This window comes from Salmo salar, chromosome 06 (genome assembly GCF_965601325.2).
Source record: "Salmo salar chromosome 06, fSalSal1, whole genome shotgun sequence".
NCBI classification, from domain to species: Eukaryota; Metazoa; Chordata; class Actinopteri; order Salmoniformes; family Salmonidae; genus Salmo; species Salmo salar.
In genome coordinates this window covers 74,318,199-74,345,088 of record NC_138296.1, presented here as the reverse complement: position 1 = coordinate 74,345,088, position 26,890 = coordinate 74,318,199, and the positions used below count along the sequence as shown (strand labels likewise).

Sequence of the window (26,890 nt, the reverse complement as noted above, 5' to 3'; positions counted from 1 at the left end):
GTGAAGGGTTATTACACGTTTGCAATTCTTAACTGCAACAACTCAGTTATCAATTCGCTTTTAGATTTGTTTCACTGCAGGGTTAAAAAAAAAATATGCAAAAAAGACAGACAAAAAAAGACCATCTATCACTGTCAATCAATGTGAGGTACGCAAAGCTCATTACTCACCTTTCCAGTCATGAAATCTAGGACAGAATTGGCCAAGTTTGTACGCTCACTTGTCCCGTCCGTTCCGATCAGTGTGGCATATATACTGCCAGAAGTAGAAGAGTGCAGAAAGTCACCAGTATTCAGATATATTTTGTACTGGTGTTGTACTAGTATTGCCATGGTGAGTCAACGGCAAAAACAAACAAACCTGAGATAGGCAAAAATGTACTAGAAAATATACCACTCTTTCGTGAATGTAGACAAGTGCAGGTGGAATATGTTTCTCTTTTGCTCTCTTTTTCTCTCTCTCTGAACATTCATTTGACTATCATAAGGGGGTGTGCCTGTGTCTGAATCAAACAGGAGTATGGTTCCATGCAAGTGGACAGGGAAAATTATAGCATGAGGATTATCTTTCAAAAGTTTCCATATCTTCAATGTCCTTGGGCCTTAATCACCATTCATCTCAAATATGGGCTGCATTCTGATTAACAATACAATGCTACTCAGTATGGAATGAGATACAAAGAGGACAAATTGCATTTGTAATCCACTTTATTAATGCATTCCTTATAAAGAAAATTGCAAAGTTCCATTTTCTAAAGTTGGTAGCCATTTCTTGCGACTTTAATCCAGGACTCTGTGGTACTCAGTGACTTCAGGACTTCAGCTGCCTTCAAGATCTTCAATTTGGTTATCCATTTTGGCTATCATTGATGATTGAAGTGATGCTCCAGAGCCTTTGTATAATTTCAGCCAGTAGGTTTGAAAGAGGTGCTCACAAGACAAAACAGGTCCCATTTTTCGTGTACTCCGTCATCAAATTGTTTACTACACCATCCATTTTGGATGATATGTTATGTTTTGTACAATTCGTATGATATGTTACGAATCCAATTCGTAAAAAGAAAGAAAGTCGCACACTCTATGCTCCCAAACATTTAATGGGTATAGCAACCAATATAATTTGTACTGTTACATTCTAATTATCAGAGTAAAAAACTCTACGGACATTATGAAAGCTTAGCCAAGTTGAATTCTTCCCAGAGGATCAATACAGCTGCATTACACAAAAACATTTTCACAGAAGCACTCCTAGGCTGAGTCTCCTCCTACACATCTGTACAAACATTGTATCTTTACTGCTAGGCAGGACACTAAGTGATAAACTTGTATTTCTCCCTTAAAGTGACCTGACCTGACCTCGACCCCCCTTTATCACTAATCCATGGCTCTCTCCCCTTATCAATGCCTGCCACATGTGATTGCTTCCCTGCACTCAATATTTCAATAAGATACCTGATATAATATTTAAGTTATACATTACCCTCTCTCCCTCAATGACATGAATAAGTATATTTCATTTTCTCAGAATCCAACAGTACAATATGTTATTAATTTGTTGTGCTTAAGATCCCAGACTGCATCTTTAAGTAAACAGTAATAATTTGAATACCCTGCTCAGTGCAGTTGTACATTCGATTTGCCCAGCAGGTAAAGCCGGTTGCAATGATATGGGCATAAGCTCAATCATATGGATACACTATTCTCCATCTCGGCAGGGTTCAGGTAGTTATAGGGTAGTGTAAGTGTGGCATTCCTCTTAATGATTGATTGACTGAGGTAGGACAACTCTGCTTGGAACTGCTTAATCATCTGCATGGGGACAGCCTCATCAAAGTGTTGATCTGGGTATGTACCAAGGGGAATCTAAGGAAGACAGAACAAACATGATTTAATTGACGTATATTTTAGATTAGAAGAAGTGAACAAATCAGACTTGTATTTATGAATGGGTTTGTCAAAAGCAACAGTGACTGCACCATATTACAGACATGACTCTAAAAACATAGCGGATCTTGACTTACAAGGTGAAACAATTAGGGGACAAACTCACTGTGTCTGAGTATCTCTTGCTGAGCAGCCATGTGGAAGCCATGTTGTTGACAGTAGTGCCGATGTTTGGCAGTACTTCCAAAATGGTGTTCATGCTAGATCTCCCCTTCGTGGTGGGAGGAGCTTTGCGCAGCAACAGGGGGTTGTTGGGTACCCAACCACCGTAGTCAAACTAGGAAAGAGAGACATCCTTGTAAAAACCAATGGTCAGAAGGCAAAATAAGTAACTTTGAGTTTAAGTAACAAAGCTATATTAAAACAAAACATGAACTATGTGATTATAGCCTAAATTCAATTTTTGATGAGAAATTCTATAGTGTGTAGGTGACTACTTTAATTACTCTCTTCCTTAACTTACCTGCCCCATATTGAGGGCGGAATGTTGGGCTGACACAGTGAAGATAATCATGGTAATGAATTTGACAACTTCCTTCACTTTGTTAAATCGCTTAGGGATTCCTGTGGAGGCAACATCAGTGGATGAGAAGGATAGGTAATACAAAACGTCACAACAGTCTAGCTTTCTTGGTTTTATTGACTGATACTTCATAAGTAACGTACCTGACTTCTTGTTTCCAAGGAACCCATGGATGAAGATCTCGTTGATCCAGTCCTGAAGCTCAGAGTCTCTAGACACTTCACTGTCAGAGGAGTAGAAGTGCTCCACCATCCCCTGGACAAAGCTTCACATCACAACAATCAAGCACTTATCTATGTTTGTGTTATTTTTACAATACAATTATTTAATTGGCCTTTAAGGTTACTAAGGTATTACTGATACGTCCATCAGTGTAGCCATAGCTCCACCTGTTGATGATGTTCCACAGCTTCAGGCCGTCCTCCCTGTAGTAGAAGTTGGGGATGGACTCCAGTCCTCGTGCAACAATGTTCTCCGGCAGACAGAGGGAGCTGTAGGTGATTTCTGAGTGTGCCCTTTTCAAGAGTTCCTTCAACCCCTCCAGTCCCATAGCACCCTAAAGAAAGGAAAAGTTTACGTCAATACAGCACGCCAAGTGGTAAACATGGAATTGTATCGGCTGAATCAGTGCATTTAAGGTACGTACATTTGCTAAGGGTCCATTAGGACTAATCAGTCTTTTTCGCGCAAGAAGGTTGATCTGCAGGGTGTAACGGAAGTGGGGTATCAGCAACTATGCAGAAACAGAGGAGAAATAGAAACAACAAAAGAAAAATAAGCAAAGAGAAGGTGAACAATTTGTTTCATGACTGAATTTACAGCTCAGGGACTATAAAATGCATTTTCTTGCTCTTCATTGTTTGGTGGGTCCCCAGTCTGTGTCAGGTTGTCATACCTTGTGGAGAGGGTGCACGATAGGAAGGCTCCGGAAGGTTGCCATAGTGAAGGCCTCTGCCAGTAAATGAGTGCCCAGTAGATGGTAGCTGATCTGGAACTCGGAGAAATCTGCGTTCCTCACAAAGATCTTGGCTAGCAGCCAGTCGTGCGTCGAGTCGCTAGGCAGAAATATAGGGTTCTGCTGAGAGGGCTGCTGCTCCAGCTGTGAGATAATACATACCATTTAGCAGACACTTTTATCCAAAGTGACTTACAGTCATGTGTGCATACATTTCACATATGGGTGGCCCTGGGAATTGAACCCACAACCCTGGCGGTGCAAGCGCCACGCGCTACCAACTGAGCCATACAGGACCAGAACAGAGAAACCCAGAGGTCAGAAGTAATCATCACTTCTGAGGAACATATTTACTAAGCATTTGCAACATTGTAACATCTGCCCCTGTTTCCAGGTATGTGTACTGTACCTGGATGGCGATAGGCAGCAGTTTGTCCTCTGGGTTCTTGTAGAACAGGCAGAGGGCAGCTGTGAGGGACAATGGTTTACCATTGACCACACGGGTTGGCACACCCTCAAGCCTCTTGTAGTCGCAAAGGAATATGTTTCCTTCCTGTAGGGAGGAAAGAAAACAGATGTTAAAGACTTTGTGGGAACATGGAATTTAAAGTACCCACTGGCCAAAAACTGGTTGAATAAATGTTGTTTCAACAAAAATATTCTGTAGGATGACACTGAACCAACGTGAAAAGTCATCAACATAGGGTATTTTTGTATTTTTTCACCCAACTTGCAACTTAAATCCAATGACATGGTGAAATTGTTTGTTGATTTCACGTTAGTTGACAACTCAACCAAATGTAAATCAAAAGTAGAAGTTGAACTGACGTCTGTTCCCTGTGGGTAGTTAAGCAGTAGCTCATGCTATAACATGACAAAGAAAAAAAAGAACGGATGTTCACGGATGATGTTACAAAAGGGTAGCATGTATAAAGTGAACAGAAGGGATCCAAGCACTGAACCTTAGGGAACATCACATCCCACTTCAGAGTTGCAAGATTACTTACAATCTAACTGTTCATAATTCATACCTTCATCTCCGTCGCCAGGGAACTCCCGTCCTTCAGGAAGGGCTGTACCATCTTATCTGTGACGGGGAAGTTGGAGGGAAGCGTTGTGCAGCGCTGGATCACATTGGGGTTGGTTCCATTCAGAAACTGGGACCCAAAAAAGTCATCCTCCGTCCAGTGCACAGAAACATACTCTAGAAGGGAGGAATTTTAAAAAAAATCCCTTATTTTTGTAGGAGTTACTTTTTACTGATATCTCAAAATGACCCTTATATTTGATATACAATTCAATGGATCAGGTCTCTTACCTGAAATGGGTGTTCTATTATTCCAGAAAACAGTTTTCAGGTCTTTCAGGTCTTTCCACTGCTCGGTGGAGTCCACCAGGCATTTCAGTTTGAGCTCAGCTATACTGGTAGGGGCAGATGGGAAGAGACAGGTTATAGGCCATGCTTATTCCCTCACAGTCATAGGAAAGGTTCTGTGCATCTGGATGAGCATCAGCGGTGGCACTTAAAATCAAAGAATGGGCTCATAGTAATGGCTGGAATGGAATGAATCAAACACATCAAACACCTGGTTTCCATATGTTTGATACCATTCCATTCACTACATTTCAGCCATTATTATGAGCTATCCTCCCCTCACCAGCCTCCTCTGTCGAACATACAGTATGTTACACTGGTACTGTTTTCTGAATTTAAACTGCTTTAGGTGTGCCGTCTGCTTTGAACTTACGCTGCGGCTTTGGTGTAGATAAACTCTGACATTTTGGAGAAAGAAAATTTTACTTCAGAAGGGAGGCCTGAGAGTTCAGTGGCGTTATTGATGTGGGGGACTCCCTCGGCATACACAATCCACCTAACGGTGAGACAAGAAGACACACACACAATCAATCTAAAAGTGTTGTACAGACAAGTTGACTGACTGTTGTCAGCTGTGTGTTGAGCTGTAGACAGTCGTACAAAAACAACTGGTAAAAACACTCACTGGAACAGTTTCTTGTGAATCGCCAGCTCCTTTTTACGATGGTCCACCAGTAGAGGGAGCTCATCCTCAAAAATCTTCCTGGCTGCGAAGTGGAGAGGAAGACAAGATGTATTACACACTTGTCGTAGCAGCAGGATTATAAATAACATTAGAGTTTCCTCGGAACAAATGCTGATTCAGGCCACACCTTTTCCTCCTCTCAGCTCCACAACTTCCCCTCTGGACACCCATCTGTAACAAGGGAAGAGGATTACGTCACCCTCAGGTGTCGTCACGATAACCTTGGAGCAGAACCACTCATTTTCCGGCAGGAACAGGTACTGCTCTTTCTCCAGCTTGACCAGGAGGAGGCGCCCCAGAGTTGAGGGGGTGGTCACAGTGTAGGTCCCTGTCTGTAGAGAATGGAGAAGTACAGGGTGTTGAATAGCTAGCTACATGCTTGGGCTGATGAGCAAGATCACATTCATTATGATTATCCCCTAAACATGAAATGGAATGTTTAGGGGGTAATGTACAGATAAGGACATATACAGGTAAGTTGACAGAAAGGATTTTAAGTGTTTTTTTTAACAATCTGGACAAACGAATGTTCTTAAAAGAGAAACCAGTGAGCAGTGTAAACTGGTTCTGCTGGTCCTCAAAGATAAGCCATAGCACCTCAAGATAAGATCACTTCAAAATATCTATTCACATGTAAATATCCCTAGAATGTGTCCGGTGCTGATGGTAGCACTGCCGCCCCAAAACAACACATTACTCCTGGAGGCATGGGTTGAAACACAGACTGCACAACTTTCCATTCTATGTTCCATTCTTTCCATTATATGTTCCATTCTAGGTTCCATTCTTTCCATTATATGTTCCATTCTAGGTTCCATTCTTTCCATTATATGTTCCATTCTATGTTCCATTCTTTCCATTCTATGTTCCATTCTTTCCATTATATGTTCCATTCTAGGTTCCATTCTTTCCATTATATGTTCCATTCTATGTTCCATTCTTTCCATTCTATGTTCCATTCTTTCCATTATATGTTCCATTCTAGGTTCCATTCTTTCCATTATATGTTCCATTCTAGGTTCCATTCTTTCCATTCTATGTTCCATTCTTTCCATTATATGTTCCATTATATGTTCCATTCTTTCCATTATATATTCCATTCTAGGTTCCATTCTTTCCATTCTATGTTCCATTCTTTCCATTATATGTTCCATTCTATGTTCCATTCTTTCCATTATATGTTCCATTCTATGTTCCAGTCTGTTATATCTGGAGTATTTCTCCTGTCTTATCCGGTGTCCTGTGTGAATTTAAGTATGCTCTCTCTAATTCTTTCTTTCTTTCTTTCTCTTGGAGGAACTGAGCCCTAGGACTATGCCTCAGGACTACCTGGCATGATGACTCCTTGCTGTCCCCAGTCCAACTGGCCGTGCTGCTGCTCCAATTTCAACTATTCTGCCTGCGGCTATGGAACCCTGACCTGCACCGGACGTGCTACCTGTCCCAGACCTGCTGTTTTCAACTCTCTAGAGACAGCAGGAGCGGTAGAGAGACTCTCAGTGATCAGCTATGAAAAGCCAACTGACATTTACTCCTGAGGTGCTGACCTGTTGCACCCTCGACAACTACTGTGATTATTATTATTTGACCATGCTGGTCATTTATGAACATTTGAACATCTTGGCCATGTTCTGTTATAATCTCCACCCGGCACAGCCAGAAGAGGACTGGCCACCCCTCATAGCCTGGTTCCTCTCTAGGTTTCTTCCTAGGTTTTGGCCTTTCTAGGGAGTTTTTCCTAGCCACCGTGCTTCTACACCTGAATTGCTTGCTGTTTGGGGTTTTAGGCTGGGTTTCTGTACAGCACTTTGAGATATCAGCTGATGTAAGAAGGGCTATATAAATAAATTTGATTTGATACTGTGTTCCATTCAATGTTCCATTCTCTCCTCATCTCAATCATTTATCCACTGTATCTATTGATAAAAAACACAAAATATGTAAATATATATACAGTGCATTCGGAAAGTATTCAGACCCCTTGACTTTTTCCACATTTTGTTGCATTACAGCCTTATTCTAAAATGGATTAAATACAACATCTTGCTCATCAATCTACACACAATACCCCATAATGACAAAGTGAAAACAGGTTTTAAGAAATGTTTGCAGAAAAAACGTATTTACATACACTAACCTTTTATTGCTCATTTAATCAGCACAACAGTTTTCAGCTGTGCTAACATAATTGCAAAAGGGTTTTCTAATGATCAATTAGCCTTTTAAAATGATCAACTTTGATTAGCTAACACAACGTGCCATTGAAACACAGGAGTGATGGTTGCTGATAATGGGCCTCTGTACGCCTATGTAGATATTCCATTAAAAATCAGCTGTTTCCAACTCTTAAAGGGAGTGCTCCTAATCTCAGTTCGTTACCTGTATAAAAGACACCTGTCCACAGAAGCAATCAATCAATCAGATTCCAAACTCTCCACCATGACCAAGACCAAAGAGCTCTCCAAGGATGTCAGGGACAAGATTGTAGACCTACACAAGGCTGGAATGGGCTACAAGACCATCACCAAGCAGCTTGGTGAGAAGGTGACAACAGTTGGTGCGATATTCGCAAATGGAAGAAACACAAAAGAACTGTCAATCTCCCTCGGCCTGGGGCTCCATGCAAGATCTCACCTCGTGGAGTTGCAATGATCATGAGAACGGTGAGGAATCAGCCCAGAACTACACGGGAGGATCTTGTCAATGATCTCAAGGCAGCTGGGACCATAGTCACCAAGAAAACAATTGGTAACACACTACGTCGTGAAGGACTGAAATCCTGCAGCGCCCGCAAGGTCCCCCTGCTCAAGAAAGCACATATACATGCCCGTCTGAAGTTTGCCAAAGAACATCTGAATGGTTCAGAGGACAACTGGGTGAAGGTGTTGTGGTCAGATGAGACCAAAATGGAGCTCTTTGGCATCAACTCAACTCGCCGTGTTTGGAGGAAGAGGAATGCTGCCTATGACCCCAAGAACACCATCCCCACCGTCAAACATTGAGGTGGAAACATTATGCTTTGGGGGTGTTTTTCTGCTAAGGGGACAGGACAACTTCACCGCATCAAAGGGACGATGGACGGGGCCATGTACCGTCAAATCTTGGGTGAGTACCTCCTTCCCTCAGCCAGGGCATTGAAAATGGGTCGTGGATGGGTATTCCAGCATGACAATGACACAAAACACACGGCCAAGGCAACAAAGGAGTGGCTCAAGAAGAAGCACATTAAGGTCCTGGAGTGGCCTAGTCAGTCTCCAGACCTTAATCCCATAGAAAATCTGTGGAGGGAGCTGAAGGTTCGAGTTGCCAAACGTCAGCCTCGAAACCTTAATGACTTGGAGAAGATCTGCAAAGAGGAGTGGGACAAAATCCCTCCTGAGATGTGTGCAAACCTGGTGGCCAACTACAAGAAACGTCTGACCTCTGTGATTGCCAACAAGGGTTCAAGTCATGTTTTGCAGAGGGGTCAAATACTTATTTCCCTCATTAAAATACAAATCATTTTATAAAATTTTTGACATGCGTTTTTCTGGATTTTTTTGTTGTTATTCTGTCTCTCACTCTCAATAAACCTACCATTAAAATTATAGAATGATCATTTCTTTGTCAGTGGGCAAACGTACAAAATCAGCAGGGGATCAAATACTTTTTTCCCTCACTGTATATTTTCTATGTTGTGTGGTTCTAGTTTCTGTTTTTCTATCTTGTTTTTTGGGGGGATGATCTCCAATTAGAGGCAGCTGGGCATCGTTGTGTCTAATTGGGGATCATATTTAGTAGTTGTTTTTTCCACCTGGGTTTGTGGGAGATTATTTTGAGGTAGTGTATGTTGCACCTCTTCGTCACGGTTTGTTATTTTGTTTAGTAGTTTATTTGTATGTCTTGCATAGTTTCACAGTTTAAATAAAATGTGGAACGATACACACGCTACGCCTTGGTCTCCTTTGTACAACGAACGTGACAAATCATTTACAACATTAACAATGTCTTTACAGTATTTCTGATCAATTTGATGTTATTTTAATGGGCAAATAAATGTGCTTTTCTTTCAAAAACAAGGACATTTGTAAGTGACCCCAAACTTTTGAACGGTAGTGTAAGTATTCAGACCCTTTGCTATGAGTCTCGAAATTGAGCTCAGGTACATCCTGTTTCCATTGATCATCCTTGATGTTTTTACAACTTGATTGGACTCCACCTGTGGTAAATTCAATTGATTGGACATGATTTGGAAAAGCACACAGTTGACAGTGCATGTCAGAGAAAAAACCAAGCCATGAGGTCGAAGGAATTGCTAGTAGAGCTCCGAGACAGGACTGTGTCTAGACACTGATCTGGGGAAGGGTACCAAAAAAATGTCTGCAGCATTAAAAGTCCCCAAGAACACAGTGGCCTCCATCATTCTTAAATAGATTAAGTTTGGAACCATCAAGACTCTTCATAGAGCTGACCGCCCGGCCAAACTGAGCAAATGGGGGAGAAGGGCTTTGGTCAGGGAGGTGACCAACAATGCGATGGTCACTCTGACAGAGCTCCAGAGTTCCTCTGTGGAGATGGGAGTACCATCCAGATTCTCTGACGCACTACACAAATCAGGCCTTTATGATAGAGTGGCCAGACGGAAGCCACGCTTGGAGTTTGCCAAAAGGCAATAAAGGACTCTCAGACAATGAGAAACAAGATTCTCTGGTCTGATGAAACCAAGATTGAGCTCTTTTGCCTGAATGCCAAGCGCCACATCTGGAGAAAACCTGCAAGCATCCCTACGGTGAAGCATGGTGGTGGCAGAATCATGCTGTGGGGATGTTTTTCAGCGGCAGGGACTGGGAGACTCCAGAGTAGAGGTAGACCAATTATGATTTTTCAGCACCGATACCAATACTGATTATTGGAGGACCAAAAAAAGCCGATACCAATTAATTTGCCGATTTATATATTATATATATATATATTTGAGTATAATGACAATTACAACAATGCTGAATGAACAATTTTATTTTAACTTAATATAATACATAAATAAAAATCTATTTAGTCTCAAATAAATATTGAAACATGTTCAATTTGGTTTAAATAATGCAAAAATACAGTGTCGGAGAAGAAAGTAAAAGTGGAATATGTGCCATGTAAAAAAAGCTAACGTTTAAGTTCCTTGCTCAGAACATGAGAACATATGAAAGCTGGTGGTTCCTTTTAACACGAGTCTTCAATATTCCCAGTTAAGAAGTTTAAGGTTGTAGTTATTATAGGAATTATAGGACTATCTCTCTCTATACCATTTGTATTTCATATACCTTTGACTATTGGATGTTCTTATAGGCACTATAGTATTGCCAGCCTAATCTCGGGAGTTGATAGGTAGGCCTGATCACCGACAACAACGAGACAGCCTATAGGGAGGAGGTCAGAGACCTGGCCGGGTGGTGCCAGAATAACAACCTATCCCTCAACGTGATCAAGACTAAGGAGAAAATTGTGGACTACAGGAAAAGGAGGACCGAGCACGCCCCCATTCTCATCGACGGGGCTGTAGTGGAGCAGGTTGAGAGCTTCAAGTTCCTTGTTGTCCACATCACCAACAAACTAGAATGGTCCAAACACACCAAGACAGTCGTGGAGAGGGCACGACAAAGCCCATTCCCCCTCAGGAAAATAAAAAGATTTGGCATGGGTCCTGAGATCCTCAAAAGGTTCTACAGCTGCAACATCGAGAGCATCCTGACTGGTTGCATCACTGCCTGGTACGGCAATTGCTCGGCCTCCGACTGCAGGGCACTTCAGAGGGTAATGCGTACAGCCCAGCACATCACTGGGGCTAAGCTGCCAGGCGGTGTCAGAGGAAGGCCCTAAAAATGGTCAAAGACCACAGCCACCCCAGTCATAGACTGTTCTCTCTACTACCGCATGGCAAGCAGTACCGGAGTGCCAAGTCTAGGACAAAAAGGCTTCTTAACAGTTTTTACCCCCAAGCCACTCCTGAATAGGTAATCAAATGGCTACCCGGACAATTTGCATTGTGTGCCCCCCAACCCCTCTTTTACGCTGCTACTACTCTCTGTTTATCATATATGCATAGTCACTTAACTATACATTCATGTACATATGTACATACTACCTCAATTGGCCCGACCAACCAGTGCTCCCGCACATTGGCTAACCGGGCTATCTGCATTTTGTCCCGCCACCCACCAACCCCTCTTTACGCTACTGCTACTCTCTGTTCATCATATATGCATTGTCACTTTAACCATATCTACATGTACATACTACCTCAATCAGCCTGACTAACCAGTGTCTGTATGTAGCCTCGCTACTTTTATAGCCTCGTTACTGTATATAGCCTCGCTACTGTTTTTCACTGTCTTTCTACTGTTGTTTTTAATTCTTTACTTACCTATTGTTCACCTAATACCTTTTTTGCACTATTGGTTAGAGCCTACACTATTGGTTAGAGTAAGCATTTCACTGTAAGGTGTTCGGCGCACATGACAAATAAACTTTGATTTAATTTGCTAGGCTTGAATTCATAAACAGCGCTGTGCTTCAAGCATTGCGAAGAGCTGCTGGCAAACGCAGGAAAGTGCTGTTTTGAATGAATGCTTAAGAGCCTGCTGCTGCCTACCACCGCTCAGTCAGACTGCTCTATCAAATATCAAATCATAGACTTAATTATAATATAATAAACACACAGAAATACGAGCCTTAGGTCATTAATATGGTCAAATCCGGAAACTATCATTTCGAAAACAAAACGTTTCTTCTTTCAGTGAATTACGAAACCGTTCCGTATTTTATCAAACGGGTGGCATCCATAAGTCTAAATTATGCTGTTACATTGCACAACCTTCAATGTTATGTCATAATTATGTAAAATTCTGGAAAAATAATTACGATCTTTGTTAGGAAGAAATGGTCTTCACACAGTTCGCAACAAGCCAGGTGGCCCAAACTGTTGCATATACCCTGACTCTGCTTGCACAGAACCCAAGAGAAGGGACACAATTTCCCTAGTTAATATTACCTGCTAACATGAATTTCTTTAAACTAAATATGCAGGTTTAAAAAAATATACTTGTGTATTGATTTTAAGAAAGGCATTGATGTTTATGGTTAGGTATATTGGTGCAACGACAGTGCTTTTTTCTCGAATGCGCTTGTTAAATCATCACTCGTTTGGCGAAGTAGGCTATGATTCGATGATAACTTAACAGGCACCGCATTGATTATTTGCAACGCAGGACAAGCTAGTTAATCTAGTAATATCATCAACCATGTGTAGTTAACTAGTGATTATGTTAAGATTGATTGTTTTTTATAAGATAAGTTTAATGCTAGCTAGCAACTTACCTTGGCTCCTTGCTGCACTCCCGTAACAGGTGGTCTCCTCGTGGAGTGCAACGTAATCGGACATAATCTGCGTCCAAAAATGCAGATTACCGATTGTTATAAAAACTTGAAATCGGCCCTAATTAATCGGTCAACCTCTACTCCAGAGCGCTCAGGACCTTAGACTGGGGCGATGGTTCACCTTCCAACAGGACAACGACCCTAAGTACACAGCCAAGACAACGCATGAGTGGCTTCGGGACAAGTCTCTGAATGTCCTTGAGTTGCCCAGCCAGAGCCCGGACTTGAACCCGATCTAACATCTCTGGAGAGACCTTAAAATAGTTGTGCAGCGACGCTCCCCATCCAACCTGACAGAGCTTTTTTAAATTTATTTTTATTTTACCTTTATTTAACTAGGCAAGTCAGTTAAGAACAAATTCTTATTTTCAATGACGGCCTAGGAACAGTGGGTTAACTGCCTTGTTCAGGGGCAGAACGACAGATTTTTGATCTTGCAACCTTTCAGTTACTAGTCCAACGCTCTAACCACTAGGCTACCTGCTGCCCCACCTTGAGAGGATTTGCAGAGAATAAGGGGAGAAACTCCACAAATACAGGTGTGCCAAGCTTGTAGTATCATACCCAATAAGACTCGAGGCTGTAATCGCTGACAAAGGTGCTTCAACAAAGTTTTAAGTAAAGTGTCTGAATACTTATGTAAATCAGGTATTTGCAAAAATGTCTAAAAAACTGTTTTCACGTAATCATTATGTGGTATTGTGTGTAGATTGATGTGTCACGGCTATCTTCGTCCTCTGATGATATAACGAAATCGTCATCGGAAAATGTGGACCAATACGCAGCAGGTACGTGTATGCTCATCTTGAGAATTTATTAACTTCAAAAAATGAACGTACAAAAATCACAAAACAAAAGAACGAACGAACAACTACAAACAGTCTGGCTAGCATAGGCTCAACACAGAACAATCACCCACCAATAACACATACAAACACACCCTAATATATGGGATTCTCAATCAAAGGCAGATAGACAACACCTGCCTTCAACTGAGAGTCCCAACCCCAATCAACCAAACATAGAAACACACACACTAGACTAACCATAGAATTAACTAAACATAAACCAAAACCCGGAAATACTAAATCAAACACCCTTTACACAAACACACCACCCCGAACCACATAAAACAAATACCCTCTGCCACGCCCTGACCAAACTACAAAACAATTAACTTTATATACTGGCCAGGACGTGACAGTACCCCCCCCCTTAAAGGTGCTACCCCGGAAACACCTTAACAAAAAAAAAATAACCCCAAACAATACCCAAAAGAAAAATTCCCCCTTACTAAAGGGAGGGAAGGGAGGGCGGCACTGTGCTACACCCCCCCTCCCCAACCCACCTATTTTTTGGAGGTGGCTCCGGCTCAGGCCGTTCCAGGCTGTCTGGGCAGTCTGGCAGCTCGGGACAGTCTGGGCAGTCTGGCAGCTCGGGACAGTCTGGGCAGTCTGGCAGCTCGGGACAGTCTGGGCAGTCTGGCAACTCGGAACAGTCTGGGCAGTCTGGCAACTCGGGACAGTCTGGGCAGTCTGGCAACTCGGGACAGTCGGACAGTCTGGCAACTCGGGACCGTCGGACAGTCTGGCAACTCGGGACCGTCTGGGCAGTCTGGCCACTCCGGCAGTTCAGGGCAGTCTGGCCACTCCGGCGGTTCAGGGCAGTCTGGCCACTCCGGCGGTTCAGGGCAGTCTGGCCACTCCGGCGGTTCAGGGCAGTCTGGCCACTCCGGCGGTTCAGGGCAGTCTGGCCACTCCGGCGGTTCAGGGCAGTCTGGCCACTCCGGCGGTTCAGGGCAGTCTGGCCACTCCGGCGGTTCAGGGCAGTCTGGCCACTCCGGCGGTTCAGCGCAGTCTGGCCACTCCGGCGGTTCAGCGCAGTCTGGCCACTCCGGCGGTTCAGCGCAGTCTGGCCACTCCGGCGGTTCAGCGCAGTCTGGCCACTCCGGCAGTTCAGCGCAGTCTGGCCACTCCGGCAGTTCAGCGCAGTCTGACCACTCCGGCAGTTCAGCGCAGTCTGACCACTCCGGCGACTGTTGACTGACGGGCAGCTCCGACAACTGTTGACTGACGGGCAGCTCCGACGACTGTTGACTGACGGGCAGCTCCGACGACTGTTGACTGACGGGCAGCTCCGACGACTGTTGACTGACGGGCAGCTCCGACGACTGTTGACTGACGGGCAGCTCCGACGACTGTTGACTGACGGGCAGCTCCGACGACTGTTGACTGGCGGGCAGCTCTGATGATGACTGTTGACTGGCGGGCAGCTCTGATGATGACTGTTGACTGGCGAGGCTGGGTTTACGCACTTGCAGTTTAGTGCGGGGAGCGGGAACAGGACGAGTCGGACTGGGTGGACGCACTTCCGGGTCCGCACGAGAGACAGGAGCTGGAAACCCAGGGCTATGGAGGCGCACGGCCGGTCTAGATCTTACCTCCTGCACAACCCGCCTTGGCTGGATGGAACTAGTAGCCCTGTACGAGCGGGGTGCTCGTACAGGGCAGACTGGGCTGTGCAGGGGCCTGATGGTAGCCGTGCGTAGAGCGGGAGTTGGGTAGCCTGGTCCTCGGAGGCGTACCGGCGACCAGATGCGCTGCGCAGGCATCCTCCTACCAGGCTGGATGCCCGCCCTAGCACGGCACCTGCGAGGGGCTGGAATAACGCGCACCGGACTGTGCGTGCGTATGGGTGAGATAGTGCGCTCCTCAGCGAAACATAGCGCTCTCCACCCCATACGCTCCTCCATTTAACCACGGGTAGCTGGCTTCCGGCTCTTCTTACGCCTAGCCAAACTACCCGTGTGCCCCCCCAAAAAATTTTCTTGGGGGTGCCTCTCGTGCTTCTCCATCAGCGCGTCCACTCTGGCCTCGTACCACCGCCTCTCTGCCTTGGCTGCCTCAATTTCCCACTGCGGGCGGCGATAATCCCCAGCCTGATGCCAGGGTCCGGCCCCGTCCAGAACTTCCTCCCAAGTCCACTTCTCCCGCCAGTCCAACTCGAACTCCGTCTGCTCCTTCCTCTGCTGCTTGGTCCTTTGGTGGTGGGTGATTCTGTCACGGCTGTCTTCGTCCTCTGATGATATAACGAAATCGTCATCGGAAAATGTGGACCAATACGCAGCAGGTACGTGTATGCTCATCTTGAGAATTTATTAACTTCAAAAAATGAACGTACAAAAATCACAAAACAAAAGAACGAACGAACAACTACAAACAGTCTGGCTAGCATAGGCTCAACACAGAACAATCACCCACCAATAACACATACAAACACTCCCTAATATATGGGACTCTCAATCAAAAGCAGATAGACAACACCTGCCTTCAACTGAGAGTCCCAACCCCAATTAACCAAACATAGAAACACACACACTAGACTAACCATAGAATTAACTAAACATAAACCAAAACCCGGAAATACTAAATCAAACACCCTTTACACAAACACACCACCCCGAACCACATAAAACAAATACCCTCTGCCACGCCCTGACCAAACTACAAAACAATTAACTTTATATACTGGCCAGGACGTGACATGATGAGAATATAAAAATATATATATTTTAGAATAAGGCTGTAATGTAATAAAATGTGGAAAACGTGATGGGGTCTGAATACTTTCAGAATGCACTGTATATAGAGTACCAGTCAAACTTTGGACACACCTACTCATTCAAAGGTTTTTCTTTATTTTTACTATTTTCTACATTGTAGAATAATACTGAAGACAACAAAACTATGAAATAACACATATAGAATCATTTTGACTGGTACTGGTACTGTGTGTATATAACATTTTGTTTTGAGGGGATACATTATTATTAATCAATTAATTGATACTTTATTATAAAATATTTATTCATTAACTATATTAAAGGTGCACTACGCATAAATTGCTATCCATTTCCTGGTTGCTAAAATTCTAATAGTTCACCTAATTTAAGTTTATGTGAAAAAATAAACATAGATAATGTAGAGAATCATTGTACTGTCTAAACCAAAAATATAGTATTTCAGCCTTTTTAAGCTGGTGTACAACACAAAGTAAAAGAGGCAAAAACTAAACTTAAGAACGGGAAGCATAGAAATAGCGCATATGGAACAGATCTACCGCTTCTTAGACTTGCTTTCAATGAGAATGACAGATTTATAACTTACATTTTTATGTGAATTTGGTCAGGTTTGCCAAAAAGTTACATATTGCAGCTTTAAGCATTTCCCCTCATTGCTCACTGGTAACTTACCATCTGAGTCATGAAATCTAGGCCATAGTTGTCAAGGTTAGTGCGCTCACTTTTCCCCTCTGTTCCAATCAGTGTGACATAAATGTAGTCAGATGAGCCAGAGAACAGAGCGTCCCCTGTAGTCACCTTTACTTTGTATTCAACCATGGTGAGCCAACGGGAAAACTGGAAAAGGCCAAAAAAATACTTAACACAGACAAAGGGGTTATATCGTTCAATGCAATAAACACTTTTTGCCAAACAATATAATGGTTACAATATTTTCTGAGATACTGGAATTTGTGATTTTTGCTATAGAGGATACCACAAGCATTGTTTTCTAGATAATATCCAAATGAAGACATTCTTGGAACCCCCAGATATTTCACAATTTTATTGTAGCCCTGAACTAGCTCACCTAACTCACTTAGTCAAGGGCTTGATAATAACTTGACAATTTGAATCAGATGTGTTAGCTCTGGAGTAGATCAAATACATGGGATGGTTGTCGGTCCTCAGGAGAAGTTTGAGAACCACTGGCCTATGGTACAGTTCTACATACAAGCTTTTGGCAATATGCAATATTTTAAAGTCAGCATACCTTATAAACGAATGTAGATTATGGAGTCTCTCTCTCCCTCTCTCTCTGTATGGACTTTGTCTCACTGGTTACCTGTACTGTATTTTAAGGGCTGCCCCCTCACCTTGGTCTAACAGGTTCCTCGGTTAGAACCAGCGGATCCCCTTGGTCAAACAGGTTCCTCAGTTAGAACCAGCAGCCCGCATTGGTCTAACAGGTTCTTCGGTTAGAACCAGCGGATTTTGTGTGCAAATGTTGATAATGTACAAACAATCAACAATCCATCTATTTTTAAATCCAGAATGCAGCATATCACCAAGACCAGAACAGAAAAACAATGCATATTGAGCTCATCACCAATACAGCATGTAAAGATGGGTACCGCCAAATCCCTTTGGGGATGTGTCCTTCCCCTATTCCAGTATTTCCAAGGGTTTTACGTCTTGCAGAAACAACTTCTTCTTGTCTGGGCAAGTGAGTTGTGTTAGAGAATGCTTTAAATAATGGTGTTCAGTTTCCTTTCCTAGCCTGCTGTTGTCACTTAATGCTGGTGGGTAAATCCTCAACAGGGGCTTGTGCAAGCATCATGAAACAATTACACTACCATTCAAAAGTTTGGGGTCACTTAGAAATGTCCGTGTTTTTGAAAGAAATGCCAAAAAATTGTCCATTAAAATAACATCAAATTGATCAGAAATACAGTGTAGACATTGTTAATGTTGAAAATGACAATTGTAGCTGGAAACTGCAGATTTTTGATGGAATATCTACATAGGCATACAGAGGCCCATTATCAGCAACCATCACTCCCGTGTTCCAAAGGCACGTTGTGTTAGATAATCCAAGTTTATAATTTTAAAAGCCAAATTGATCATTAGAAAACCCTTTTGCAATTATGTTAGCACAGCTGAAAACTGTTGTTCTGATTAAATAAGCAATAAAACTGGCCTTCTTTAGACTAGTTGAGTATTTGGAGCATCAGCATTTGTGGGTTCGATTACAGAATCAAAATGGCCAGAAACAAAGACCTTTCTTCTCAAACTCGTCAGTCTATTCTTGTTCTGAGAAATGAAGGCTATTCCATGCCAGAAATTGCCAAGAAACTGAAGATCTTGTACAACGCTGTGTACTACTCCCTTCACAGAACAGTGCAAACTGGCTCTAAACAGAATAGAAAGAGGAGTGGGAGGCCCTGCAGCACAACTGAGCAAGAGGACAAGCACACTACAGCAGGCTACAGTCCTTAGGGATAGGTTTCCTTACCCTGTTAGCAGTCTATGGGCAAGTTATGACAGAAATCCATGCTCTAGTTTAGTGTCCTTGGCAGTACATGTTTCCACATGCTAATGGGACAAATCCCATTCCAGTCATGGGACCGAAATTAGCATTTTTCACACATCATGTTCAAAACAGTGACTTTGTGGAGCTTCACAATTCATTTGAGATACTTTTGGATGATTTAGACATGATGCGCAAAAAATGCTAACATTGGTCCCATGACTTGAATGAAATCTGTGCCACAAACAGTTTCAGGGAAACTAAAACAAAGCATGGATTACTGTCATAACTGCTTACAGGGTAAGGAAACCAAAGTGTCATTTTTGTCATTTGGGTGAACTATACCTTTAAGGACTGTAAGCCTATTGAAAATGGAAGCTAATGTAATACAAGTAGGTTAGTGATTTTATTTATATATATTTATATATATATATATATATATATATATATAAATAAAATCACTAACCTACTTGTATTACATTAGCTTCCATTTGCAATAGGCTTACAGTATATATATATATATATATATATATATATATATACAGTATATACAGTATATACAGTATATATATACAGTATATATATATATATATATATATATATATATATATATATATATATATATATATATATATATATATATATATATACACTGAGTGTACAAAACATTAGGAACACCTTCCTAATATTGAGTTGCACCCCCTTTTGCCCTCAGAACAGAATCAATTCGTTGGGGCATGGACTCTGCAAGGTGTCAAGCGTTCCACAGGGATGCTGGCCCATATTGACTCCAATGCTTCCCATAGTTGTGTCAAGTTGGCTGGGTGTCCTTTGGGTGGTGGACCATTCTTGATACACATAAGAAACTGTTACGAGTGGAAAAACACAGCAGTGTTGCAGTTCTTAACACACCCAGGTGTGCCTGTTGTATCATGTAAAAATATTCACAGTGTGAAATAGTTCCCATCCAAATGATTATGTTGTGATTATGACGTCATGTTGTAACTTTTCTCACAGCGTGAAAATGTCCCCAGATCAATAATTAATTGCACGCGCTACTCTTTGTGTGGATGGCTGAGCTTGCACCCCATACAATTGCAATCATTCGATATAATCTAGATCTATTATCAGAAATCACGCGATATGAATCAGACAGTGAGTCGCCGCCAGGTTCAAATCAACGTTTCATAACGTGGAGTCGATGTACTTCTGTATTGACTGACACAATAACGCGAGATCATATTTTAAGCATGGCCGACAACCTTGTCCGCCATTGGAAGCAAAATGGTAATAAATTAATAATAAGTGAGCATTGCATTTGCAGCTCCTAAATTAATAAAAACACGTCACCTCTGAATGAGCTCTGGCAACTCGTGGCCCAGCTGGCTAGCTTGACTGACATTGCTAGTCCTCGAGCGCGTTGCCGGTCAACATGGGTGCGTTCATTGCTAGGCTGCGGGCGCGTTGCAGATTGTTCCTTAATTTATGAGTGTATTATAACGGTTAACATTACAATGGTTAACATATTATAATAAATTGTTCTGATTATTTGATGATTTATTGGTCTCTACTTTTATTTATTTTTTACAAATCCCAAATCACTATTGCGGGGCTGACCAACTCTGTTCCTGGAGAACTACCATCCTGTAGGTTTTTGCTCCAAACCCAGTAGCAACTAACGTGATTCTGTTTATCAACCAGTTAGTTAGGTGTGCTACACTCCCATTCAAACCCAGAATCCTATTGTGGATTTCTCCAGACTTCCAACACAATTCAACGAGACAAGATTTGGAAGGATGGCCACGCAAGGCTAGTGTTGAACACAGGGGCGGAAATCCCGGGGGGGACGGGGGACACACGACCCCCCCATCCTGGGAAAAATATGATTTGTCCCCCCCAATATATCACTGAAACATAACTATGTAATTTAAATAATATTAATAATACGCAATGAAAGCAATTGTGCTGATTATAGACACTTAATAGCTCGTTTTTAAGTTTCAAAAGATTGCGACCCCCCCCCACCCATTGCCTCACAATGGTTTGATCCACTGCCAGTTCCTTAGCTTGCGAGGTAACGTAGAGGTCGTATCTACTGTCTGAAAGGCACTCAATGCACGTAACTGACGTGAGGTTAATCCAGTCAATCGCGCGCACACACTAGCTGAATATGCAGAGCTAGCGCGCAAATATTAACTATTAAGCTAGCTAGTACCTATTCCATTTATGTGGCGTCGTCAAATATGGAATCTTTGCTGTCGTCAATTTATTCCAAGATCAGCATGCATGTAAGTTAGTGCTTCAAAGTCCCTGTGATAAGGTTAGCGATAAACTGAACAGAACTACACTCTCTTCTACCATTGTTTTAAATATATTTAATGGTCTCGTTGCAAAAGCTAAATTGTCGCAAGGGAACTTTTATTTATATATTTTATTTCACCTTTATTTAACCTGTTAGGGCTAGGGGGCAGTATTGACACGGCCGGATAAAAAACGTACCCGATTTAATCTGGTTACTACTCCTGCCCAGTAACTAGAATATGCATATAATTATGGGCTTTGGATAGAAAACACCCTAAAGTTTCTAAAACTGTTTGAATGGTGTCTGTGAGTATAACAGAACTCATATGGCAGGCCAAAACCTGAGAAGATTCCATGTGGCCTGTCTGACAAGTTGTGTTTCATCTTGGCTCTTTTTATTGAAGACTGAGGATCTTTGCTATAACGTGACACTTCCTACGGCTCCCATAGGCTGTCAGAGCCCGGGAAAAAGCTGAACGATATCGAGGCAGCCTCTGGCTGAAACACATTATCGCTTTTGGCAAGTGGCCGATCAGAGTACTATGGGCTTAGGCGCGTGCCCGAGTCGACCCCATGCTTTATTTTCTTTTGTCTGTTTACCTAAACGCAGATTCCCGGTCGGAATATTATCGCTTTTTTATGAGAAAAATTGCATAAAAATTGATTTTAAACAGCGGTTGACATGCTTCGAAGTACGGTAATGGAATATTTAGAATTTTCTTGTCACGAATTGCGCCATGCTCGTCACCCTTATTTACCCTTTCGGATAGTGTCTTGAACGCACGAACAAAACGCCGCTATTTGGATCTAACGATGGATTATTTGGGACCAAACCAACATTTGTTATTGAAGTAGAAGTCCTGGGAGTGCATTCTGACGAAGACAGCAAAGGTAATAACATTTTTCTTATTGTAAATCTGACTTTGGTGAGTGCTAAACTTGCTTGGTGTCTAAATAGCTAGCCCTGTGATGCCGGGCTATCTACTGAGAATATTGCAAAATGTGCTTTCACCGAAAAGCTATTTTAAAATCGGACATATCGAGTGCATAGAGGAGTTCTGTATCTATAATTCTTTAAATAATTGTTATGCTTTTTGTGAACGTTTATCGTGAGTAATTTAGTAAATTCACCGGCAGTGTTCGGTGGGAATGCTAGTCACATGCTAGTCACATGCTAATGTAAAAAGCTGGTTTTTGATATAAATATGAACTTGATTGAACAAAACATGCATGTATTGTATAACATAATGTCCTAGGGTTGTCATCTGATGAAGATCATCAAAGGTTAGTGCTACATTTAGCTGTGGTTTGGGTTTATGTGACATTATATGCTAGCTTGAAAAATGGGTGTCTGATTATTTCTGGCTGGATACTCTGCTGACGTAATCTAATGTTTTGCTTTCGTTGTAAAGCCTTTTTGAAATCGGACAGTGTGGTTAGATTAACGAGAGTCTTGTCTTTAAAATGGTGTAAAATAGTCATATGTTTGAGAAATTGAAGTAATAGCATTTCTAAGGTATTTGAATAACGTGCCACAGGATTCCACTGGCTGTTACGTAGGTGGGACGATTTGGTGCCACCTACCCTAGAGAGGTTAACCCGGGTAGCAAAGATTATAGCAAACACCACTGAATTGGTGCTCACTAGCTTTGCAAATTCATTGTTAGAAGCCAGCCAATATGAAACAAACGATTAAAATTACAAAAGGTTGCAGCATATGTTGTGTAAATGGTGAACTCATACAGCTGTCAACTCTTGTCACTGCAATCCGTTTCACATTTGCTAGCTACCTTTTAGATCGAAGCCCATATAGAATGATAGAAGATAAGATGATAGAAGCCCATCTCCTACTGTAAATAACCTACATACTGTGTGTGTGTAGCCAACCAGGTAGAAAAATGGCAGAAAAAAGACAGACATCAGAGTATTTTTCAGTACACCAAAACGCAAAGTAAGAACCCTAGTAGCCTAATATCTCAAAGACTAGTTGATAAAATGTTCATAAGAAAGAAATGAAATTCTAATGGAAATGTTTCACAATGATGTCATTAGGCAGAGCAGGCAACAGATGGCACACAGACAGCAGAGTTGGGGACAGATATGCAGGGCCAGACTGGCAGAGACAGGGAGTCTCAGGTAAGTTTGTTGAGTCTTTGTTTGGCAACATTATGAAAGGTTCTCAATTTTTTTGACTTGTAAAATAGGAACATAATTGGACAATGCCATGGATACCCCCACTCTCAACTTAAACTGGTGACTGAACTAAGATTTGTTAAAGGCAATGGTATTGCTGTTGTGATTAGTTGTGTAGTTTTGGGTACCGGTAGTTAGGAGTACGGCAAACACCTTATTTCTTTGGTTCCTCAATATACATTTACCATATTAAACGTAGGCTATGTGTTACAGCACTACTTTTGGTGTCCCCCTCAGGAATTGCTCTTGAGAAAATGTAATGTAATTGTCCCCTCCAAAGTTGATATCAGATTTTCGCCCCTGGTTGAACATATCAACTAACCACATACCGGTGGTGTTCCTGCCCAGTGTTGCCAACTAATTTTCAGGGTAAATTGCTAGAGGCAGGTTGATTTGTTGCTAAAAGTTGCTAAATTACATTGTGATGTCATTGTGTGATAACGTAAAACTGCGTCATTACGTAGAATACACAATAACGTTACTCAAAGTGACTGGCCATCTCGGCATAAAATATGATTTGACATTTGTTCAGGTACAGACTCCCACTCTTTTCTGTACACTTTTGATTGACTCATGTTGATTGATGTTGTAAGTTCTGTTCAAGATCAAACATTCGTGACCAACTATATTCATTGGGTTTGGCTCGTGGAATCCGTGCTACTCAGTCAGCCAACAATGATTTGCAATTTGCGGAAATTGCTGCTGGCCTGCTGCTGACGTCACTCACAATGCACTTTTGCAGTCAGGCAAGTGTGTTGTTACTGAGTGTGTGACAGAGAAAATCATTTTTGTGTCATTTAGAGGGAAAATGCGTGCATTTTAGCGTTTGAGTCACTTTTCAAAAGTTGCTAAAAGTTCCAAATAATTTTTTTAAAGTAGCTAAATTTGTTGCTAGGTGCTGTTTGAAAAGAAAGTTGCCAGGGTAGTCTGAAAACTTGCTAAATCTAGCAACAAAATTGCTAAGATGGCATCACTGTTCCTGCCTGATTACGTTGAAGACGTTGCATTGCATCAACCAATTGTTGTGCGCCACGTCATTGACTATCAGGCATTACATCACTATATCATATGATGTAGTTAGCTTATATGTGATGTGTTATGTGATGTGTGTTTTGTCCTATATTTTTAATCCCAGCACCTGTCCCCGTAGTAGGCCTTTTGCCTTTTGGTAGGCCGTCATTGTAAATAAGAATTTGTTCTTAACTGACTTGTCTAGTTAAATAAAGGTTAAATAAAAAATAAACACCTATCCAAGCTTTGTGAGATCTGGCAGGTGTGTGAAATGTAGTCCGGCAGGAATGCCACCCATATGATATAGCGGTATAGCAATCTAATGTCGACTGCTCAGTCGATGACATGGCATGCAAATTACATACTATGTAACTATTGGTTGATGCAATGCATTATCTGTAATTTGGTCAGGGCCTGGAACGTGACCCTCAACTATCTGAATCAGGTATGTTAGGTTAGGGTTGGACTGAAATGGCGGTAGATCTCCATGAAGCGGGTTAGGTAGCTCTATTGTAACTTATGGGGTGGTAGGTAGCCTAGTGGTTAGAGCGTTGGACTTGTAACCAAAAGGTTACAAGTTAACCCACTGTTCCTAGTTGTCATTGAAAATAAGAATTTGTTCTTAACTGACTTGCCTAGTTAAATAAAGGTAAAATAAAAAATGAATTATGTTAGTACTAGTTTATATTTATTGGTGTGGACCATAGCAAAATTCCCTTTTGCAATGGAAAACTAAAAACATATAGGACAAGTTCAGGTAGTCCCTTGCAGTTTCAGTCCGTTTTCATTCTGTTTAGTGTTTAGTGAATACAACCCTGTTGCCTCCAACCAAGTCCCAGGCTTTTGTGGACACACTGCTCCACGACGGCTCATTTGCACTTCTATACTTTCAGTTTTGTTTTTGTGTAGAGAGCAGTCTCCCGCATTGGTCGTTGACTGACCCAGATTGCACTTTATGAATTTAGACAGACTGCCACTGCTCGCATGAAAGATAAAAAGGAATGATGTGACGGACTGGTTGTGGTCTCCCATCTCGTCTGTGTGTAGTGTCTTTAGTTTTGTCTGTTACACTGGTCGCAGCAAGACTTTATTGCCAAACAGAGTTGGTGGTAATTACTTTTTGTACAGCATGATAGGCAAAAACTCACACAAAGTTTGAATTTATTAGTAGACAAGTAGAATATTTTAAGGCACATTATGAATTGCAAGAGACAAAACAATATAGAACAGCAACATGAAAAAAACAGACATTATACAGCTGTGCCAGGAAAATAACCTTTCCCTCAACGTAAACAAAAGAGCTAATCGTGGACTTCAGGAGACAGCAGAGGGAGCACGCTCCCATCCACAGACGGGACTGCAGTGGAGAAGGTGAAAAGCTTCAAGTTCCATCAGTGAACATCTGAAATGGTCCACCCACGTGGTGAAGAATGCTCAACAATGCCTCTTCAACCTCAGGAGGGTGAAAAAATTTGGCTTGGCCCCTAAGACTCTCACAAACTTTTTCAGATGCACCATTGAGAGCATCCTGTCGGGCTTTATCAGTGCCTGGTACGGCAACTGCACCGCCCGCAACTGCCCAGCGCATCACCGGGGGCACACAGCCTGCCCTCCAGGACACCGACAGCACTCGATGTCACATGAAGGCCAAAAAGATCATCAAAGACATCAACCACCCGAGCCACGGCCTGTTCACCCCGCTATCATCCAGAAGGCAATGTCAGTACAGGTGCATCAAAGCTGGGACCGAGAGACTGAAATTCAGCTTCAATCTCAAGGCCATCAGACTGTTAAATAGCCATCACTAGCCGGCCTCCACCCAGTACCCTGCCCTGAACTTAGTCACTGTTAGTAGCCGGCCTCCACCGAGTACCCTGCCCTGAACTTAGTCACTGTTAGTAGCCGGACTCCACCCAGTACCCTGCCCTGAACATAGTCACTGTCGGTAGACGTCTACCACACCACTCAACCCTGCACCTTAGAGGCTGCTACCGTATGTACATAGACATGGAACACTAGTCACTTTAATACTGTTTTACTCATTTCATATGTATATACTGTATTTTAGTCAATGCCACTCCGACATTGCTCCTCCTAATATTTCTTAATTCCATTATTTTAATTAGATATTTGTGTGTATTGTTGTGAATGGTTAGATACTACTGCACTGTTGGAGCTAGGAACACAAAAATGTCACTACACCTGCAACAACATCTGCTAAATATGTGTATGCAAACAATACAATTTGATTTGAATATATCATAGAATCATGTAGAAGTTAAATGCATCTCTACCAGTATAGTCTGATAGCAGAATGTAGGAAATAGTTGGAATGGCTTTGTCCTATAGCAGGTGGAACTGAGAAGCTGTGAACTGTCAGTGCTCTCTGAGTGGAGGGAGGTCGTGAA

At 42.2% G+C, this 26,890-nt stretch overlaps 1 protein-coding gene across 2 annotated transcripts; it reads right to left on the bottom strand.

Moving 5' to 3' along the window:
- Positions 1-689: 689 nt before the first annotated feature.
- LOC106607999 (hydroperoxide isomerase ALOXE3) lies at positions 690-18,134 on the bottom strand. Of its 2 annotated transcripts, none has more exons than XM_014205589.3 (15): positions 17,824-18,134; positions 17,141-17,305; positions 5,609-5,813; positions 5,422-5,503; positions 5,170-5,292; positions 4,740-4,843; positions 4,453-4,625; positions 3,831-3,974; positions 3,362-3,565; positions 3,113-3,199; positions 2,856-3,022; positions 2,610-2,731; positions 2,407-2,507; positions 2,050-2,220; positions 690-1,862 (listed from the first exon to the last, which is right to left on the bottom strand). In XM_014205589.3, exons 2-15 carry the CDS (start codon positions 17,285-17,287, stop codon positions 1,683-1,685), a joined length of 2,010 nt encoding a protein of 669 aa, XP_014061064.1. In that variant the 5' UTR covers positions 17,288-17,305; positions 17,824-18,134; the 3' UTR covers positions 690-1,682. The 2 variants fall into 2 exon arrangements, with proteins under 2 accessions (XP_014061064.1, XP_014061063.1); XM_014205588.3 differs by having other exon boundaries at positions 17,721-18,132.
- Positions 18,135-26,890: the final 8,756 nt, after the last annotated feature.